General features: G+C 41.3%; 1 protein-coding gene across 1 annotated transcript in view; it reads left to right on the top strand.

Moving 5' to 3' along the window:
- The window catches only part of SYNE1 (spectrin repeat containing nuclear envelope protein 1), a 402,501-nt gene that overhangs the window by 26,268 nt on the left and 357,686 nt on the right, over nucleotides 1–18,547 (top strand). The window contains exons 4-9 of the mRNA XM_030556596.1: nucleotides 2,584–2,667; nucleotides 7,235–7,255; nucleotides 7,684–7,776; nucleotides 13,461–13,639; nucleotides 15,940–16,136; nucleotides 16,273–16,379. Of these exons, the coding sequence (XP_030412456.1) occupies nucleotides 2,584–2,667; nucleotides 7,235–7,255; nucleotides 7,684–7,776; nucleotides 13,461–13,639; nucleotides 15,940–16,136; nucleotides 16,273–16,379 (681 nt within the window). The remainder of the gene's footprint in view (nucleotides 1–2,583; nucleotides 2,668–7,234; nucleotides 7,256–7,683; nucleotides 7,777–13,460; nucleotides 13,640–15,939; nucleotides 16,137–16,272; nucleotides 16,380–18,547) is intronic.

The following is an 18,547-nucleotide window of genomic DNA, read 5'->3' as shown; positions in this document are numbered from 1 at the left end:
GGTGCCAGTCCCAGGTTCACCCCCTACACACATCGTCCCTGGCCCCCACTATCCCCCCAGTCTGCCATCCATCCCCCCCATTGCCCCTAGCCTCTGCTGCCTCCCAACCCACCTCCTCATCCAGGGCTTAATTTGTCTCCTGACTTGCTGGGACTGAGTAAGTCTGCTGTGAAAAATGATATTTGTATGTTTGTTAATGTCACTTTTGAGGGCCTCCCAGTTAGCTAGTAGACTTACTAGCTAGCAAGTCTTTATTTAAAAAAAAAAAGGCAACCAAAAAAGCAAAAGAAACAACAATAAACGACAAGAACATGCAAAGCGCCTTATTTATGTTTCTATTCTGTTTAGGTCCAATAAAGTATAGAGACAACGGTACATTATTTTTATTACTGAATCCTTCACTCATACTCCCAGAGCCCTGTAGTCACTCTTGATCCGCTCAGTGTCACACCTTGCAGTATCATTTGTGCCCAAATGGATGAGTAGTATGGGGTAGTAGTCAGAGGGCTGGATAATCCTCGAGAATGCCTCCAAAACGTCTCGGATACGTGCCCCTGCCAGGCAGCATACCTCCTGAGATGAAATGTCAGGGCGAATCAGTCTTTAATTCTGAGGCCAACTTGGCCCTATGTGGGTCAGCAGAGGTGAGTAGGGTTATCCGTTAGGAGTTCCAGCCCCTTCCAAACCAGCCCAGGGATCAGATTGCAAGCCCCTAAAGGATAGAGATAGAATCCTTCCCCGAACTCACTCTAGGGCTCAGGAGTTTCACTCTGTCCCCTACTCAAGTCACTGTCTAAATGCCAATTTTCAGCCGTTATTCTTTAGTTGTATCTAGCTATCATCTGCTTCCATAAAATATAGGGAGGCATTTTGATTCCAGATGGCAACCTCCACTAAATTATAACAGCTTTAAAGTCATTTAAACTACTTGCAAGTCTGATAGTAAGCATGCTTAAGGATACTTCACTTCAATGAAGATTGCTTAATTTGAGTTATGTGTTCTGAAGGGTTACTAGGATTTCTGCTGTGTTGAACTGCACTAGTTTTTTTACTCTGTTCTATGCTTTTCTAAGAAGGGAGGTCTCCCCCTTGTGGTACCATGTTATTCATGATCCAAGGAAGGAACTTTACCATAGTCAATAGTGACGTTGAAATTCATTATATCGAAGCCAACATAAATACACTATTGAAAGAAAAGAGGCAACGTAGACCCAGAAAAATGACTGGAGTTTTAAAAAGACACTTTATCAGGTTTACTGAAAGGATAGGCAAAAGAATAATAATAGATAATTTACAGGTTGAAAAGGACTTTTCATCCAGTATGATCCCAGTTTTTTTTTTATATTTTATAATGTATATATAAGTATTAGGATTACCATCTATGGAAATACAGCCACTGCTGGGGTGGAACATAGTTGGTGTTTTACAGTGCACAGCAACAGTACACTACAGTTTAAGACAGGAAGTGAAGATTATTAGAGCCCACTGAAATTGCAGGGGGAATTTCAGGATCCATAGCAGAACTTTGTTAAAGTACTTTATGATTTTCTGAATAGGAATGAAAATGGAAATAGTTAATGATCCAGTGATACCAAAATGTGGATTGCCTATTAGGTGCATTCTGTAGAATGAGTTGTTCAAGATAGGGGAAACCTATGGGTCTGGGTCTCAGAGATCCATTTTTCAGATATGACATTTACATGATCTTAAAACCTGTCTAGACTACACTTTGATTTTAAAATTTACTGAAGAGATTTCTTGAGAATGATACAACCATTCTCTATCTATCTTGATGGAATAATGTATCACAGGATGATTAGATGTAAATGTTAATGTTCACTTTCAAATTTTAAAAGTTTAGGATTTACGGGGTGTTTGTGTCTTGATTACATTCAGAGACTTGTATGTCTCCCCGTTGGAGAAAACCCCCTGTTCAGAAAGGACTCATGATAGTTTGCTGGCCACAGAAAGGCCGTGAACCATATTTGATAGCGTTCTCCTGGAAAAAGTGAAAAGATCTACTTCAAATTGAATTTTTGTAGTAATAACCACCATTATCATTCACTTTGTAAACAATACTTTGGAGATGGCATGTTCACTTCCCTTACTTATGTGTCCAAAAAACAAAATCTGCTTAAATACATAAGCATTATTGGGAAGAAAAATAGCTATTAGTATTATAAGAATTGTGATTTGTTATTTAAACTTCTGTGAATCTTCTACATTTATACGTTTAGAAAAAAATGTAGTAAAGAATAGAGAAATTAGTGAATATTGTTTTTGACTAGCTTGTGTTGTGAGGTTGTTAACTAAATAGAACTTGATTTTACTTTTGGATTGCAATACATAGATCTAAAATTTAAGCAAAGCTGTAAAATTCACCTTCAATATTCATATCTATTATTATATTTGCTGTATATCTATTTGCATTTACAAAAATCCCAATTTGAGTGCATTCAACAATATTTTAACATATCAGTCAGGTCACTGCACATGTACATGTGCTTTTATAATGACATGGCCGTCACTTTGTAAGAACGTTGGTATAAATCTGATTGTAATTTGCACTAATCTTTCTTTAAGCCCTGCGAGCAGGGACGTCATCTGAAGAGAATCCATTGGGTGGCTAATATTGGCTCTGCCCTTAAGTTTCTAGAAGGAAGGCGGGTAAGTTTAATTAACATTCTGTCAGCACCATTTTGTTTTCCCCAGTTGTTCTTTCCTGAAGTCCATATTCTAGCTTCACCTAATTGCTGTAATCTTGAAGAGTCTGGGCTACACAGAATCCTAAGTATCTATGTGCTGTACATAGGTCTGCTATAAAGGTATGATAGAATGAAATCCAAATATCAACTGCCAAGATATGATATTTTTGGTGCAACTTTTCTCTTTTGGACATTGAGCAACTATTAATGGACTCCTCAATTATTATGTGTTCTTCAGTTAATTTTCTTAGATCCCATTATGAATAAAAAGCTGCCCTACCTGTTGATACATTTGGGGTAAACAGCTCATCTGCAATTAGAACACATCCCCAAACTTAATTAAATGATATTTGCAAAAATAAATTCCCAAAAAGAATAGATGTGAGAACTTGAAAACATTCTGGTCATTATTTCCCTGACTGGCATTCAGGCCAAGATCCTGCCTGATTCTGGAGAAATCGAACTGTTGCCATTTTAGCACCAGAAATGAAACAAAACACAATAAATAAAATTCAGAATGTTCTTGGCATGAATGCCAAATAAAGTAATCCTACTTCTGCATATATTCCTGGATCTCCTCCTCCTGCTGTCTTTATTGACTTACGTTTATCTTTTTTATTAGCTTAGATGTCTTTAGTTCCTTTTTACATTTGGCTTTTTTTTAAATTTCTGCAACACCAGATTGCATCTGATAGCATAGTGATAAGAGAGATTAAACCTATGAACCAGCAGCCATCTGTGATTTTTGGCACATTTTGCTTCCATCTCACACTATAGTATCTCTGACCTAATTACTTTTCTGCTACACAAGAGACTATCATAGCAGCTCCCTGTAGAAATAAATCCACCTCAGGTTGTTTTTTTGTTTTGTTTTTTTTTGGCTCAGTCATGGGTGGGAATGGTAAAAGTATATATAAAAGTATTCCCAAAACAAAATTTTGCTTCAGCTGACCTAGTGAAGTTTGTTAATACAAACTGAGCTACAGCAGCCATTCACCCTGAGAACTTTGTGCTCAAATACAGTGAGGGCTGCCTTGCCTGCTCAGACTGGTGGTGCCAAAAAAATGACTAGGACCAGGGGAAGAGAGAACCCAGGGTGCAAAAAGAAAGACATAGCTATTTTCCTTCTCTCAGAGAGTCCTGCATAATCTTTGGTGGAGGCCACATTACATAAGCTAAAGTAATCTCATGTGATTTCCACCATTTCATCAAAAAACTCTCCTTCTGTACAGAAGGAATGCTGGACCATCTATTGGAGGAGCCCCGAGATCCATCTTACGCTCTGTTGTTGAATGTTGTCTTTGGTCTCGGTTGGGGTAGCGAAGCTTTTGTCAGATAAGTTTTATGAATTTATCCAGTGATTCTACAAATACCACAGGGATGTCTTTAAAAACGAAGCTAATATTTTATATTCCTATGATAAGGCTGGGACTACGGATTCACCCAAAGTTCCCTTTGAGCTACAGCATTGCTTCCCATTTTCATATATTCGGAGGTAGAATTGAGTGAGTCATGTACTGCATTTTGCAAAAATCTGAAAACGAATTGGCACTAACCTAATATCTTTTTGGACAAAACTGGGTTTTGCCGTGGACCTGGAAGATTTCCTTTGTAATTCCTCAATCAACTTTAATAGGGTACAAGCCAGAGAAAATACAGTACTTGAAAGGATATGTTCATATGAGCAGTTGCCTAATCAAAAGCTTTTTTGAGAGCCCTGTCAGTCTTTTTATCTGTGGCATCTGTTATGAAAGCTTCACTTTCTAGAGGAAATGAAGATTTGTTGGGGCTTGAGGCAGCTTTGAGGGATGAGCCCCAAAATATATATATTTTTGAGCTAGGCTATATATAGTAACTTATCCTTTTTAACCAGTAGAAGAAATACAGAATCCTAGTTTCCTCAGGAGACTTATACCAGATTTCTGTGGAGTGGATTATCAAAATATCTTGTGGGGAATTCTCCTCTAGGGCTCTTTTCAGGGTTTCTGTGGGATTTTAAGAGAGGAGAGTTAGCTGTACAACCCTACATGGAAGTTTTGCCAAACAAACCTTGATTCTTTGCTTTAAATGTTATAGCACAAGGATGGGCAAACTTTTTGCCACATCTGGGAATGTAAACTGTATGGCAGGTTGTGAATGTTCACAAAATTGGGGTTGGGGTGCAGGAAGCGATGCAAGCTCCAGTTGGGGTGTGGGCTCTGGGGGTTTGGAGTGCAGGAGGGTGTTCTGGGCTGGGATGGAGATGTTCGGGGGGGAGGTGGATCAGGGCTGGGGCAGTGGGTTGGGGCATGTGGAGAGGCTCAGGGGTGCAGACTCTGGGCGGCACTTACCTCAAGTGGCTCCCAGAAGCAACAGCATGTCCCTTTTCCGGCTCCTACGTGGAGGCGTGGCCAGGCAGCTCTGCATGCTGCCATGTCCGCTGGCATCGTCCCTGCAGCTCCCATTGGAGTGTCAGAGGGGGCCATTGGAGTGCATACGAGCTGGAGGGGGGCCATGTCATGGCTTCTGGGAGCCACGTGGAGTGGCCCCTGACTCTGCTCCCTAGCTGAAATGCCAGAACAGAGCCATGTGGCTGCTACTCGGAGCCACGTGGAGCGGCTCCCAACCCTGCTTCCTGGTTGGAGTGCCGGAGCTGGGCAAGCCCCAGACCCTATTCCCCAACGGGAGCTCGAAGGCCAGCTTAAAATGTCTGGTGGGCTGTATTTGGCCCATGGGCTGTAGTTTGCCCACCCCTGTTATAGAAGCTTCTGTTACTTTTCTGTTACTGGGTCAAAGGTCATTTCCTTTCTCCTGTGGTTAAAGGTCACATGAAATTAGTCTCCTGCCCTCTTAGTATCAACCAACATTTGAAGGTTCTTCCGCCAACCTCCACCCTCATCCTCATCTTCCTCTCACAAACATACCTGCATAACATGAACACCTTGGGAGTTCTTGGTCAGAGATAACACAGTGACTGGGTTCACCCAAGAAGTGTTTTAAAAATTATTGATGGTGACTGGCAGAACTAATGCTTTTTACAGAAAAAAGGAGGAGCTGTCTGCCTGAGGATACAGAACATTGACATTAAATTAATTAATTTATTCATTAATATATTTTGGAAGTGCATGGCAGACCTGAAATTTAGCCAGAGCTGTCTGGAGTGGAGGTCTGGTAAATATTTTTAACCCCTCTGAAGTTTTCATAACATGTTGGAAGGTGGGATGTAGGGGGCGCTGGGAAATACTCTATGAGAATTTAAGCCCTGATGCATAGATATTTGGTTCTTTAAACAAAAGGAGGTTCTCCTGAATTTCTTAGCAGGATGATGTATTGGAAGGTGGTGCTTTATCTTAAGATACATAGTTTTTCCAATTGTCTGTGTTTGTTTTCGAAAACTTTCAATAGAAACCTAATATATCAAAAATCCAATGTGAAAGAGAAGAAAAAAAGTTGAAATTTACTAGTTTTACACAAATGTAACATTGACTTCAGAAAAGTTATTCCTGATTTGCATCACTGCAGCTGACAGAAGAATCAGACCCACTATGTATTTTTCTTTGTTTTTTAATGCTAATTCTGTGGATATTCTCTCTTAGTCTGTTTCATGGTTTTCTGTTTTGCTGTTACATTTTCTTTGGTTCTACAGTCTATTGTATATTCAACCTCTTCTTTACTGAGTTTTGTCTTTTGATGTTATTTTTGGTGAGCATGTGTCTAGCGGTTAGTGTAGGACCCTGAGGTCATGTCTATACTTACCGGTAGATCAGCACTGCTGCAATCGATGCAACAGGTGTCAATTTAGCAGGTCTGATGAAGACCTGCCAAGTCTATGGGAGAACACTTTCCCATCAATTTGTGTACTTCACCTCCCCAAGAAAAGTAAGGGAAGTCAATGGGAGAGCATCACCCGTCGACACAGTGCGATGTAGACACAGTGGTATATCGACCTAAGCTATGTTGACTTCACAGTTATGTTATTTACATAACTGAAGTAGCATAACTTGGATCAATTTACCATGGTAGTGTAGACCAGCCCTGAGTCGGATTCTGATCCTAGAATCTGTTCGTCTTTGTGATTGATTTACTGCATGACTTTGGAAAGTCATTCATTCTTCTCTGTGCATCTATTTACCTATTTTAAAAGATGCATAACAATGCCAACTTCACTAGAGATATAGTTAATCTTAATGTGGTTTAAGTCCTTTACAACACTTGCATGAAAGGATCTCTCCTAGACACATATCTCATCTTTTCTTTTCAACGTCTGTTTATTCTTTTCTGGCTCCCCATTTATTTCCTGTTCCCTTCTTCTCTCTTTCACTGATCATCTTCATACAAAATATGGAAAGAACAGCTTGTTCATAGCTAAATGAATAATTTGAGATAACAGCAAGTGAGTACAAGAATGGAATACTGTGGATTCTATGCATTGTCTTGTTATAGCCGTGCTTTCTTTTTCATTCCAGAATTTAATTACCAGTAAAATGAATTAATGTATCACATTAAGCTGATTTTATATATCACTGTTTCCCCTTTGCTTTTCATGCTAGTCCGTGTACAGAGGATCACCGGTTGGTACAAAGATTTTCTGGAATTTTTAACCCTATAACAAACTTGCATAAGTACAAAAAATATAAATTAAGTGGTATATTTTTTCCATTTGAAGTTGAATATATTAATGGAACAATCCAGTATTGGCCAAAGTGGTAGTTTAGATTAGTTTTTGCATGTAATTTCTATGATTTTATGATATATCATGTTTAATCACAAACTGAAAAATATATTCATTTTGTTATACTTCTGTTTGTTATCTTGCTCCATTTTAAGGCATTATTATAGCTGTGCAATATATTAACTGAAGTTCTGGTCACTGCACTGAATTTTTGAAGAAAAAAACTATTTTTGCATAAATTTGTTACACACCAAACCCATTCAGAATCCATGTAATAATTGTCACTCTCTCCTGTATGTGATAATGTGTATTTTCTTTTCTAAACAGATTAAGCTAGTCAACATCAATTCAACTGATATTGCCGATGGTAGGCCTTCTATTGTACTTGGCTTGATGTGGACCATAATTTTATATTTTCAGGTATTGCATTTTCTACATTTGACTATTATTTTTGAAGTAATGGGCCAGATCCTCACCTGACATAAGTTGGTGTAGCTCCAGTGACTTCAATAAAACTATGCCAGTTTACACCACCTGAGGATCTGGCCCAATGTATGTATGAGGATGGGACTATTCACTATGTATAAAGTTAAACGTATGTGTAATTTTTTACAGGATTGAGGCTCAGGAATGTACCTTTAAAATGATATCAAGTGATTATTGGCATACACTCCCACTTCTTTTCCTGAACAAAGCAAACTATCTATCTATCTATCTATCTATCTATCTATCTATCTATCTATCTAAAAAAACAAGTAAATAAAAAGAACTAGTTGTAAACAAGCACCATCAATCACTGTATTCCTTATTTATACTGATAGAGCCTGCTAGTGAATGTACCAAGTTTTCAAGTGCAGGACATTCAATATGTAAACAGAGTTTACTATTTAATGGCTGAAGTCTGGCCTCACATATACATGTGTGACACCTACTTATTTCATTGGGAGCTGCAGATATTTTCAAGGACAAAGTTTGATCCTGTGTGTAATGAGGCACTCACCTTCTGAGCACTTTCTTGCAGCTGGGTGTGGTACTGCATGCCTTTTCCTGCTCCTGGCACCCCCTGTAGGTTGCTGGCTGACTTTTTGGGATCTCCTGTGGCTTGGCCCTTTGACTGAGTCACAAAATCCAAATGAATCCCTACCACAATAGTAAAGAGCTACTAAATGAGCAGTCCTATTAAGTCCCTGGCTCTGGTCTCTTTAAATTCAGCCCTTTATTCAGACTCTCAAATAAGCCCTGCCCCCTTCTTGTGGTTGAGACTATTGAGGCCAGTAGGGGAGCCTGGCCCCACCCACTGCTCTGAGTTACAGTCCAGTAATCCTGTATACAGCAGCCACGTATGGCTTGTTTTCAGTTCATTGCTGCTTCTTCCTTGGCACTCTCCCTACCTGGTCCATGTTAGCTTATCTCATGGTAAGGTTCTTAGACCCTCCCTCTCCCTGTAAACCCAGATAAAGCAAATGCAGCCAGAAACAAACTCTGGTTCTTTTTCAAGGAGTGTCCCTGAGGGTGCTCCACTTTAGGTATCTTGGCGCCCTGCGCTTGCAGTCGGAGATTTGTAGTAGCAGTGCCTCAGTTGTCCGAGCAGCCACTTAGCGTACACAGCCAACCATCCCTCAGTTCCTTCTCTACTGCCTTTGGCTTGAGTTGGACCGCCAGCAGTACCTCTCTCAAATTGTAAATAGCTACCCTTTCCTTTCATTTTCTTTATAGTTTCTTTCTTTCACCTCGCCTCCAGCAGACCCCACTTTAAATAACAGCAGCTAAGTGTGGGACTCATCTCCTTCCCTTAGGCATGCCGGCTCTCTGGTTTCAAACGCTGCCTAACCTGCAGACTCTCCATTCCTGTATTGGATGGCCACGCTCAGTGAATTCGCTGCCTTGGCGAGACTCATATTGCCTAGAAGTGTCCGCATTGTAAAAGTCAACTGCTAGGACACAAAAAGGAGGGATCTCCAACTTAAACTGTTAAGGATGGAAAAATCCCTCAGACCAGCCTCCGACACTGAGACCAGAATGCCTCTGGGCCAATGATCACCATCGGCAGCCTCTGACAGGGGTACTATCTCTAAGCCTGTTACCAAGGAGCTTGCTTCCAAAAAGGATTCAAAAAAGCGGACCCATACATCCCCACAGAGAGGTTTGGCCAAAAGAATGTCATCTCTGGGTGGAAAATCTGCCCCGGTATCAACAGCACCAAAACCGTTGTACTGCGAGGCACTGGGAACATTCAGTAGGGAGACATCCCGTGGCGCTAAAGACCCAGCATAGGTAAGCTCTCTCTCAGACATGCACCATAAGAATAAAACATCTACCTTGGCACTGGCGGAGCCAAGGAAATCCTCAGCGCCAAGTACTGCAATGAGGTCATCCTCGGTACCCACGCAGCATAGCAAGTCTGCGGTACCGACAGTTCTGACATCAACAGCAAGTTAGAGTGTACTCCCATCCCCAACACCGAGCTTTCTGGTACCGTGCCAGTTCAGGAGGCACACGGACCTTCTAGTCATCTCCATGCTGGGGACTCCTTTGTTCAGCACCGACGGTACCCCAGTTAGACTAGCACCGAGCCGAATAGGCACTCCTAGTGGATTTGCATGTCCACTATCTAGTGATCAGGATGAAGAGGATGAATCAGGTCTTACAGCCCCCTTGTCATTCCTCCCCGAAACCGGGACCCTCTCACCAACAACCACCTATGCAAGGGCAAAGCTAGCAGGCACAACCAGGGATGCCACTGTCTGTTGTTATGTCCCCCAATTGGCCATACTGGGACTCATGGGCAGTCTACAGAGCCCAGAATCTTAACACCCCCAACCTACCAGCATCAAGGCCACCTGGTCCCCTTCACCCACGAGCCCACCACCATCAGAGGCCCAGGAGGAAGAGGGAGAGGAGCCGGAAGAGACCCCTGAAGGCGGCACACTGCCACCCACCCATATTTCATCCTCATCTCCAGATGAAACAATTATGCCACCGCCTCCCACCACAGGAGATGACTTCAGGTCTCTCCAGGACTAACTCAAAAGAGTTGCAGAATCCCTGGACATCTCTCTAGCAGAGACCTAGCACAAACTTACTAACATCCTGCAGGCATCCCCATCAGCAAACATAGCTCTGCCCATCAATGCTGCTATAATGGATCCCGCAAAGATAATATGGCAGACACCTGTCACTGTCCCACCCTCCTGTAAATGCTCGAACAGAAAATATTATGTACCGGGGAAAGGGGCTGAGTTCTTATTTACTCAGCCGGCTCCAGATTCACTGGTCGTAGAGGCAGTAAACCAAAGGGGAAAACAGCACTAGCCAATAACTACCCAGTTAGACTGGAAAAGGCTTGACCCCTCTAAATGCAAAGCCTATTCCTCGGCCTCACTGCAATTTCACATAGCAAACTATTCTGCTCTGTTGGTGAAATACACTTACAACTTGTTTAATAAAATGACATCTTTTATGAACAAATGCCGGAGGAATTAAAAAAAAACAATGTAAAGCTAACAGTGTGGCTCTTTAATTGCCAAAATAGACCTACAGGTCTCCCTTTATTCTGCTGACATGGCAGGTTGTTATGTTTCCACATCTGTGGTCATGCATCAAGCATCAAGGCTCCATCTCTCTGGATTCCTTAGGGAAGTACAAGCCACAGTTGAAGACCTTCCCTTTGAGGGATAAAAACTATTTGCGGCAATCACAGATTCATCTCTACATACCTTAAAGGACTTGAAAACCACCTTGAAAACCTTAGGTATTTACATCCTCCCAAACAAGAAGAAACAGGGCAGATTCTACACTCAAAGATTCTGCCCTACTCCGTACACCCACTCCCAGAGACATTATGATCAACACCACAAACAAAAATAATTGAGGCTCAGGCAGAACCAAGATCAACCCGCCACGCCTCAAGCTTCAACATCACGTCATTTGTTTGGAAATATTGGTCGAGGGCTCGAGACTTCTGTGTTCTCCCATCCTGGAATATCAGATGACCTCCAGTCCATTTGGAGACCGTGTGCTAGCACACTACCTGGAACAACATCACTACAGACAAATGGGTTCTGGTAATTATCCAGAAGGGTAACTTTATTCCATTTACTTCTACTCCCTCTACCACCCACCTTCCCTGTCCCTCTTCAGGGACCCCCTCATGCACCCCTGTTACAGAAGGAAATAAATCACCTTCTGCGGCTAGGAGCCCTGAAACGACTACCACCTCAACACAGGGGAAGAGGGTTTTAGTCCCGTTATTTTCTCACTCAGAAAAAGAACAGTGGATGGAGATCCATTCTGGACTTACACAAACTCAACAAGTTTGTGAGGAATCAGCGTTTCAGAATGGTAACCTTCGCAACCATAATTGCGGCATTAGAGAAAAGAGATTGTCTCTTGTCCCATGACCTACAAGACACCTACTTTCACATCACCATTCATCCAGCGCACAGAAGATTCCTGCGTTTCACACTAGGCCATCAACATTACCAATACAAAGTGCTACCCTTCGGATTGTTGACAGCCCCAAGGGTATTCTCCAAAATCTTAGCCATTGCTGCAGCTCACTTCTGCATGTAAGGGGTATTGATCTTCCTATACTTGAATGACCGCCTCATAAGAGTATCAACACAACAGCCAGGAACTGAGCTGCTCGGGCCAGGCAGCTTCTTTTGTCTAGGCCAGCAGGGCCCTGATTGGTTGTGCTAGCCCCTCTATCCCTTGGAGGGCCACATCTCTCTAGCTTTCAAAATGACTACTCCAAGAATCCTCTCTAGGCAAGCTTGAAGGATCCACATTAGCTGTTCTTTTCCTTTCAGCTCACTGCTTCTTGGGGCAGGGTATGATAGGACCATGGGGCCTCCAGCAGGGAACTGCAAAGGCCGAATACAGCCTGCAACACTGTGGGTGGTAGAGTGGAAATCATTAATGCTCCCCAGGGGTCAAAACTGGAAAAAAGATGGTGTTATTCTTCAGACTCTGCCCCTCTGAGCGACAAAATGAGACACTGCTCACAAAGGGATGACTGTGTGTCCTTTTTGGCTCCACAGGGCTCCTTGAGTTTGGCTTCCCCTTGGTATAGCTTCAGCTGGCCCATGGGCCTTGCTGGGCTTCTTGGGCTTGGTTCCTTCTTGACCAGGGGGAAAAATGAAGTGATGGTATCTCCAATATGTGGCACCAAAATTACTACAGTAAATTGTGCAGCTCTGAGATTCTCCCTCTCATTTCTTACATGAGGAACGCAATAATTAACCATGTTGACATTTAAATTATCATCACTGGGCAACTGAGTTAATGTCTCTCTGAGATGAGTGGGGCACTTCTCACCCGGAAGAGCTGTTATTCCAAGCTGTCTCTAGAGCAACCTTTGCACCAGGGAAGTGCTGGTACAGTGTATGAGCATGTAGCAGCTGTTGCCAATCCCCGATACTCTCTAGGAGAGCCTGATTCTTTAAGGTACTGAGCTGTTCTGTAATGTTCTCTGAGCAGTCTAAACTCTCTGAATCTTTGTTTCTTCAAGTAGGCAAATATGTGCCAACTATATATATATATATAAAGTTGTGTTTATATATAATATAAAGCCATTTCCTATTAAAACCAAGGTGTGAATGTAATGCTCTTAAAAGTGTGGGACTAATGGTTTTCATTTGAGCTAAGCATGGGGCATATAAGTGCTCTGTGAATTGCCTCACCGGTATTTGCTAATGTACACCCTTGTACTATTCCATTGCAAGGCCTCTCCTAACTAGAGACAGCCAGTCATTCAGAATCAAGCCATAACAATGGATTAGTTTGGGAATGAAAATGAAACTACTACAACGAGTTCATCAGAGTACTTAAACTATTTTGAAAAGAGGTCATGGGAAGAGGACCGAGGCCTTGTTAACTTCCCCAGCTGCCACCAAATGCCCTCTTCTTGGTCATTGTTGGTTAAACGTAGCATGTTTGGAAAGGTCACTTTCAAGTGTTCACTCTGATTCAAATTCACCAATAGCATCAGGAGATGCAGCTCTGTTTAAGTTGATGGAATTGTCTTTTCCTGTTAATGTCCTGTTCATTATGTTTAAAATAAATATCAGTATTACAATAAACTGATTTCATTCTAAACACAGATTGAAGAGCTGACAAGCAACCTTCCACAGCTGCAGTCATTGTCTAGCAGTACATCTTCTGTGGACAGTGTCGTCAGCTCTGAGGCTGCAAGTCCACCAACAAAACGGAAGGTAGTACCCAAAGTTCAAGGAAACGCTAAGAAGGCTTTGTTAAAGTGGGTGCAGTACACAGCAGCGAAGTAAGTTAAATTGACAAATTAATTTAGATTGTAAGCTTTTTACATAGGACTGGAGTTCTTTTTCTGTGTTTTTACAGTGCCCAGCACAGTGTGTTCCTGGGTCATGACTGGGGCTCCTCGGTGTTACTATAATACAAATAATAATAATGAATAATAATTTAGATTACGTTTGCAAAGCAATCCCATTTTATGGTATATGAAGCAGAATTATCCCTGAGACAGTGAAAAACTGGAAGGAGAGTTGGATGTTGTCTGAATGGCACAGTGTTGGCTCTTGCTGCCAAAACCTTTGATACAACGTTTGCCCCATATTGAAAGGGCACTCTTTAGAGACTGTGCTTTTCTGTTATTTCTGTCTCAGTGAGTGAGTACAATTGTACTTGAGTGCGAGTTGTTGAAAATTGTGACTATCATGCTTTAATCATAATCGCAGTTACATATTATTATACAAATTGCATTAATTTTCATTTCCTATTAAACTAAATTGGTTCAGAGGTTTAACAGGGCACCCTCTTGTTAGCTTCAAAACATTTATCTTCATTTGGTACAATTCTCCTATGTTTGCCGATTCCAAAGAGGGCATAAAACAAAAAGTAAATTAGATCAAAGAGACAATAGTGATCTGATTGCTTCCACAATAAGAAAAATAAAAAGATAGACCCTTCACCCAAAAGCCATAAAAGAATAAACTGTATTTAATTGTTCAAATAAAACAAATAATTATCTGAACATACAGACATCCACAAAAATATCCAGGGAGAACAACCAGCACAGAGAAATAGAATGAAGCCTCTGCGAGAGTAAATATGATCATAATGTCATAGAACTCTATGTCCGGGTCTCTATAACACCAGTGCAGTCAGTATAAGGCAATTTACAATACAATGCAATCTACTTTGGCATACCATTCTTCCTACAAAAATGTTTGCAGTGAGAGACAGACTACTGAAAGCCAATAGCAGCGCCATCCAGACAGGTGGCAAGTGAAAAATTCTAGTGATGGGTGAATACAGCAACCAAATTGACCCAAACATGGGGAGAGGAAGGAGCATCGTGGTCCCCATCCCTCTATACAAACTCACAGAGTGGAATGGCTGCACTGCAGGAGCAGGTTGTGCCGTCTGAAAGCATGGGGTACGCTGAACAGCCCTCAGGAACTGATCCAAAGCCCACTGAAGGGATTGGGAGTCTTTCCAAGGATTTCAGTGGGCTTTGGATCAGGCCCTCAGAAAAAGACACTGCCTCCATGAAAAATAAACCTCTCTAAGCTACCCCTGCGACTCTGCACTATCCCAAGAAAGAGCAAGCACCTGAAGGCCCCAAGATGGCCTCACTGGAAGTTTGCCTAGATAAGGACTGTATAAAAAGCGGGATAAGGACCTCAGTATCTAGACATGAACATAGTTTTCAGAATTACTTTGAAAAATTAAAGTGTTACCCATTGCTGATTATTTTCTCTTTAGTGCTAATCACTGAGGCTTGGTCTACTCTAGGGAGGAGATTGATCTAAGTTACGTAACTTCAGCTGTGTGAATAACGTAGCTGAAGTCGACATATTTAGATCTACTTACCATGGTGTCTTCACTGTGGCAAGTCGATGGCTGATGGTCCCCCTTCAACTCCGCCTACCCTTCTGACTCCGGTAGAGTATCAGAGTCAATGGAAAAGCGCTCGACGGTAGATTTATCGCATCTAGACTAGATGCGATAAATCGACCCCTGCTGGATCAGTCTCCCGTCAATCCAGCACGTAATGTAGACATGCCCTTGGATTCCCTCTTGCATCATTTTGTGAGTTTCACAGTGGCAGTGTAGGCGGATTGGATATTATGAGAGGACATTATCGCTCATGCATGGAACAAGGACTGTAAGAAATTACTCCACATTACCTTTTTGAACTGAACCACAATGGCATTACTTCCTAGGATGTTATTTTAAATGAGAAAAATATTATTGTAATCATTTACTTTAAAAATCCAGATGCAGATAATGAGGTAAGTATACTTATTGTGAAGGAAGACTGGAAGTATTCAGTAAGAGGGGGAGGGAATAGTGAGTAGTGTTTTATATAGCAACATATTTTGTAGTGTCTCACATACAAAAACCAGAGTTGTAGTTCATTTGCTCATAACACATGGGGCTTAATGTAACCAAACAGCTCACTGGAAACAGAAATTTTAGCTTGAGGCATATTGGAAAATGCACTCTTGACCACTGATAGAAAACATAACCTTGTATCCTGTGTCTTCATATGACTAGATTGATACATTGTCTCTTTTTTTCTTTTTGTTAAATTTTAAGGCAGGCTGGAATTGAAGTCAAAGATTTTGGACGAAGTTGGAGGAGTGGTGTTGCCTTTCATTCAGTTATTCATGCTATTCGTCCAGAGCTAGTGGACATGGAGAAAGTGAAAGGAAGATCTAACAGGGAAAACCTAAATGAGGCCTTCACAATTGCAGAAACAGAACTAGGAATCCCAAGACTTCTTGATCCTGAAGGTACTTTACGTGAACTATACTGCATCAAATTTTGGACTAGGATAGGCTAATTTTTGTTTGAAATTTTTTCAATGGTATGTAACATTTTTGCTGTTCAGTTAAGAATTAATTTACTTTATATTCTGCACTCTTCCAGATGTGGATGTTGACAAGCCAGACGAAAAGTCTATCATGACCTATATAGCACAGTTCCTGAAACACTATCCCGATCTTCATAATACAACTGAAATGCAGGAGAATGATGTAGGTGTCCATTACATTTCCATTTTGATTAGTTGCTTATGCACATAGTGGGCATATTTTGACATCTATTTTCAAAACATATAGGTTATCTCTGTTTTTTTTTTTAAGGAGCAGCTGAGTGAAGAAACACCAGAGCTAGAAAGACTATTGTCCAGAAAGGACTAGCTGACTATAAAAGAAGCCAATGTTGTAAATGGACACTAGTAACAATTTTGAAGTGGGAGAGAATAGAATGATGATTGAAATAATGACCCTGCATATAACAGCAGAAGGCAGAGGGAGCAGGAGTAGCTCTGGTGAACAGAAGCAATCTCAGACCATGTCTACACCAGAGGGACTATAGTGGCATAACTGTGGTGCCATAGGTATGATGGCATAATCCCATAGTGTAGACATTACCTATGGTTACAGAAGGGGTTTTTCTGTTGCTATAGAAACACCACCTACCTGAGCGACAGTAGCTAGGGTGACAGAAGCATTCTTCCATCAACCTATATGTTTCTACACCAGTGATTAGGTTAGAATAGCTATGATGCTCAGGGGCGTGGATTTTTCAGACCTGAGCATTGTAGCTATGTTGACCTAAATTTTAAGAAGGAGGCCAGGCCTGAGTAACCCTAAGAAATTGTAGGTGGCTTTCAGACATAATGTCAGTGAAAGTGGAATAATGTATTACCCGAAGGAATGAGTTTTTTTGCTATATTTCCACCACTGCTTTTTTCCATCAAGATCTCAAGTTTGAAAAATTGCTTATGTCCAAGCCTGCTCCAAATGGATCTTCTGGACTTGGGAGTTAATTATGATGGCAAGAAGGTCTCCTTTCCATTGCATAGTCTGGATTGATTTTTCACCTTAAAAAGGTGCTTTCAGTCAATGATATTTCATGTTATTGATTCAATTTTACACATGCTCTTTGAAACTGGCTTCCCTTCTAAATGGTAGTGCTCTGTGCAAGAGACCATGTCTTAGTTCTTAATCCTGACCATTTGCTCCTTGGGTTGTCAGAGGCTGGAAATACTGCAGAGGCAATCTGCTCAGCCTCTGACAAAGGAAAGAAGTGGGAAGATGTATCCAACACTTTTCAGCCACAGTTCCTGTGGTTGATTATGGAGAGATATTGAGGAGCTCAGAATGGAGCATAATCCAATCTTCCTTGGCTAAACCACCAGTGACTGTGATGCATGAGTTGGAAAAGGAGGAAGATATTGATTTATCCTAGGAAGCTCCCTAATGGATCATCTGGAAGAACAAGAACAAAATTATTATTCATTTGACATCAGTCAAATGTCTGCCTGTCTGTCTGTCCAGAGTCACCTCTTCTCATTGTGGGTTTCTCTTCTCTAAGAAAGACTTAGAGGTACTTTGATATAACTAGCACTTCCCTGAACAGTAACGGATAAATGTTGCACTGCATAGATCATTGCTATGGATGCCTGCTGTGATCTGTCAAGGCCTTTTAGTTTTACTCTCAAAGGAGTTTTAAAAAGATGCAGCTGAACTTTAATGGACATTTCCTGTAGTCCTGTTTTGTTAAAATACAAGCATGGGAAATGATTTGGAAATTAGACTCTGGAAATTCTGAGTTATTAGCATCTGTTTTAAATTCCAGGAACACAGGGCCAGAAACATAGCCCATTCAAGTCCATGGAAGGGACTCCCTTTGACTTCAATAGGGTTTGCACTGAAGCCATGGCTTGCTGTCTGGTGTCTGACCACTCCAGAGATACCACCCGGATTATACTAACCTGGGGAAAGCCTATATTTTTTACTGATGTCAGCTGGCAGGCTGTGGGCTTGTCCAAGAAAAATAAATGATAGAAGAAGTAGCACACCAACATTTTTAATTTTAGCTATCCTTAATCTTATATTATTACTTCCAAGAAATCTTCATTCCCTTGAGGAAGAACTCACCAGCTACCCTTTTTCACATCACCAATGAATTGTTTAACATGGAACTGATTGCTGCAGAGGCTTTTTGAGAAAGCCGAATATCAACAGACTGGCAATACTTTGGTAGAGTCTGGCTTCGATATACAATCTCTGGAGTTGTCTTCTTGGTTTATTGGTTTGAGAGCCTTCACTTGGCAACCTCCACACTTGTATTATTGTAAAGGATTTCTGTGATACAAAGGATTAAGAGGCTTACTCTGCACCACAGACACTTTGGA

This window comes from Gopherus evgoodei, chromosome 3 (genome assembly GCF_007399415.2).
Source record: "Gopherus evgoodei ecotype Sinaloan lineage chromosome 3, rGopEvg1_v1.p, whole genome shotgun sequence".
Classification (NCBI taxonomy): Eukaryota; Metazoa; Chordata; order Testudines; family Testudinidae; genus Gopherus; species Gopherus evgoodei.
The sequence above is the reverse complement of the archived record's forward strand: the minus strand, read 5'-3'. Positions and strand labels throughout refer to the sequence as shown.